This window comes from Postia placenta, assembly GCF_002117355.1.
Source record: "Postia placenta MAD-698-R-SB12 unplaced genomic scaffold POSPLAscaffold_107, whole genome shotgun sequence".
Lineage (NCBI taxonomy): Eukaryota > Fungi > Basidiomycota > Agaricomycetes > Polyporales > Adustoporiaceae > Rhodonia > Rhodonia placenta.
Genome location: NW_020169938.1, coordinates 1,242 through 3,890, shown reverse-complemented (window position 1 = coordinate 3,890; position 2,649 = coordinate 1,242). Strand labels below are relative to the sequence as shown.

The following is a 2,649-nucleotide window of genomic DNA, read 5'->3' as shown; positions in this document are numbered from 1 at the left end:
AAGCGCAACCAACGAAGTGAATAGAACTGGGGGACAGGGTGCCCCAGGATGCTGCTTTATATACATGAGGGAAAACCCCCCAGGGACCGGTAATGGATCCCTGGTACCTAGCTGGGTAAGGATTACTAAGTATCATGTGCTCTATGATGTCATATATGATGTCGTAGTCTGGCCCTGCCCTGCCCTGGGCCTAGGGTCCAGAATTGACCGGCCTATGGCCTAGTGCCTGAGCCTAGCTCCTACCTATGATGTCAGAATGATGTCATGGTCCAGAAAGAGTCTGGTTTCTATCTAGAAAAGGTCTGGCATCAGAGTCCAGCCTGATGTGTCCAGAACAAGATCATGTGTCGCTTATTTAAGCGGATAACCCCTTAGATATGCAGCTGTACCCATATGCGGACAGATAAGTATGGATAAGTCCCTATACCCTTTGATATGTCCGCAGAAATAGCGGAAAAATTAGGTAAAATTAGGGAAACTGTGACAGTACCCCCGCCTCTAGCTTCGGTCTGCCGCGTTGTGAATCCCGATACGAGCGCGTTCTCCGATGAGCTGATCCATGTCCGCCAGCGACCACTTTCTTGTATCGTCGGCGCCGGGATAGAGTGCTCGTACGTCGGCTTTCCAGTCGTTGTAGCTCTTGGCTACGTCGATGAAGGACTCGATGGTTTCCCATAAGTCGGCGACGTCGATCGAAGGATACCGAACGGCCCACTGTTTCTTGGCTGCTTCGTCGGTGATCTGACACCGGGTGAACAATGCTTCGAGGTCCTGGAAGTAACGCCGAAGCGAACGGACTTCCGACGGGTCGAAGCTCAGTGCCGTCGAATGACCGCGCGGGGGCATCAATGGTGTGTTCGTGTTCTGACTCATGTTCGTAGTGTTAGTAGGAGCTGGGGTCGAAGAGGACGCGGTAGTAGTTGAAGGAATCGTAGGTGTGGGCGGTGCGAAGTTGGAGTTCGAAGCTGCGTTCGAAGGTGCTAAAGGTGGCGGAGGTGCCAGGTCGGATGTAGGTATGACTGAAAGTCGCGAAGAGGATGCGATGGGCGGCTGAGCGTGGGCGCGAAAAGAAGACGGAGTCGGGAGTTCGAGATTCGAAGTAGATGGGATGGGATCCTCGGGTTCGGGCGAAGAACCGGATCGTTCGAAAAGTTCAGGAGTCAAAGTGTCATAGTCGGAAGTAGTGAGGCCTAGAAGCTCTGGGGACGAAGTGCGTTCCTCGGCGGTCGAAGGGATCGGTTCTTCGTTGAAGTCGTCCTGGAGTTCTTGGTCTATCTCGTCTTCTTCGTCGTGGTCGAAGTCACCGGGAATTGTTGGAGAGGGAGTCGATTGCGTTCGAGAGGAGCTGTCGAGGTTCTCGGTGGCGCTGCGGCTAGCAGCCTCACGCGCTTGCGAGCGGGTGACTACTGGAGACGTTTTCGGAAACCCGAAAGCGGCGAATTCTTGCCTGAGATCCCCTCGCGGTGGGCTCCAGAAATGATACGACCTACAAAACCCTAACCCCTAACCTGGGTGCGACCTAAAGGGACTAGAGAGACGGCTTATAGTCTAATGAGAGGGGAGTTAGCAGCAAGGTGTCCCGCGGTTCGAGTGAACACGAGAAACGCCCTTGGGAAAGGTTACGAACAAACGGGTAGGTACGAGGTGGCTTCGACACGTCGTCGAAGCTACTCAGAGGCTGTGGAAAGTTAGCGACGATCGAAGCTCGGCAGAGCTTCTTCGATGTATCGTAGAGAGAAGGGACACGATTCGATAGGGGGGGACTTAGCTAGGGCGCGGTTCGCAGTTTCTTCGACAATAGTCGAAGTCGAAGGGTTCGTCGAGACGGTATCGACGAGTAAACGCAGTGGACGAGGTTTCGAAGTTACACGGCGAGGGACAAAGTGACGCAGTTGCAAGCTTAGATGCGGGGCGAACTCGACTTATGAGCTCTGAACTCGAGGGGGGAACCGGATCTTGTATTTTTGGGGAGAACTATGACAGATTTTATACTACACAGGATGCTACGACTATTCGAGAGTGGCATAGGGGTACAAGGGGCTTTGCATTGTTCCTCAAGAACCTGCCTCACCGAGAGGCACATACCAAGTCCATCGGTAGAGTGACGTCATGCCGAACGCGGAGATGAAGAGCAACATATGGCCACTTTGGACCGGTAGCCGTCGTGAAGGCATGCCGCGAGGTTCGATACCTAATCGGGAAAGACCGGCTACTTCGGTGTGGCTTGGAGCGAAGCACGCGCTTGGCCGAGCGGGGTCAAGTGGCCCTATTGTTCGCCGAATGCGGAAGATGTTCCGAGATCTACGCACGAGGCATCGGGAAGACCGTGCCGAGCTTTGAGTAAGTGTCGCGCACCGTCGAAGGTGTCGAAGAGCGTCGAAGGCGAAATCGAAGTGTTGGGAGACTGAGTCGAAGTGCCGGGCGGGATGCGAGTGCCGAAAAGAGGTGAATCGGGGCCCAGAGGGGCTTGGCGTCTATCAATGCCTACGCAAGTGGTCCTGCTCGCTGTTGGGGATATATACTTTGCCGCGATAAAGCAACAATCCATTCTCATAGTTCCAGTCCACAAGGGACTTGCCGAATTCTCTAGGACCTGACTTCAGCAATTGCTGATAGTTCTTGGTCACATCGTCTTGTAATAGTGCTTCC

The 2,649-nt window shown here is 53.9% G+C and overlaps 1 protein-coding gene across 1 annotated transcript; it reads right to left on the bottom strand.

Annotated features, from left to right (window-relative positions):
• Window positions 1-498: 498 nt before the first annotated feature.
• On the bottom strand, window positions 499-2,174 carry POSPLADRAFT_1161777 (hypothetical protein; the record flags this gene model as incomplete). Its single annotated transcript, XM_024487698.1, has 2 exons — window positions 499-1,486; window positions 2,086-2,174. The coding sequence occupies 2 exons, from the start codon at window positions 2,172-2,174 to the stop codon at window positions 499-501; spliced, it is 1,077 nt and encodes a 358-aa protein (XP_024332771.1).
• Between the last annotated feature and the right edge of the window lie 475 nt (window positions 2,175-2,649).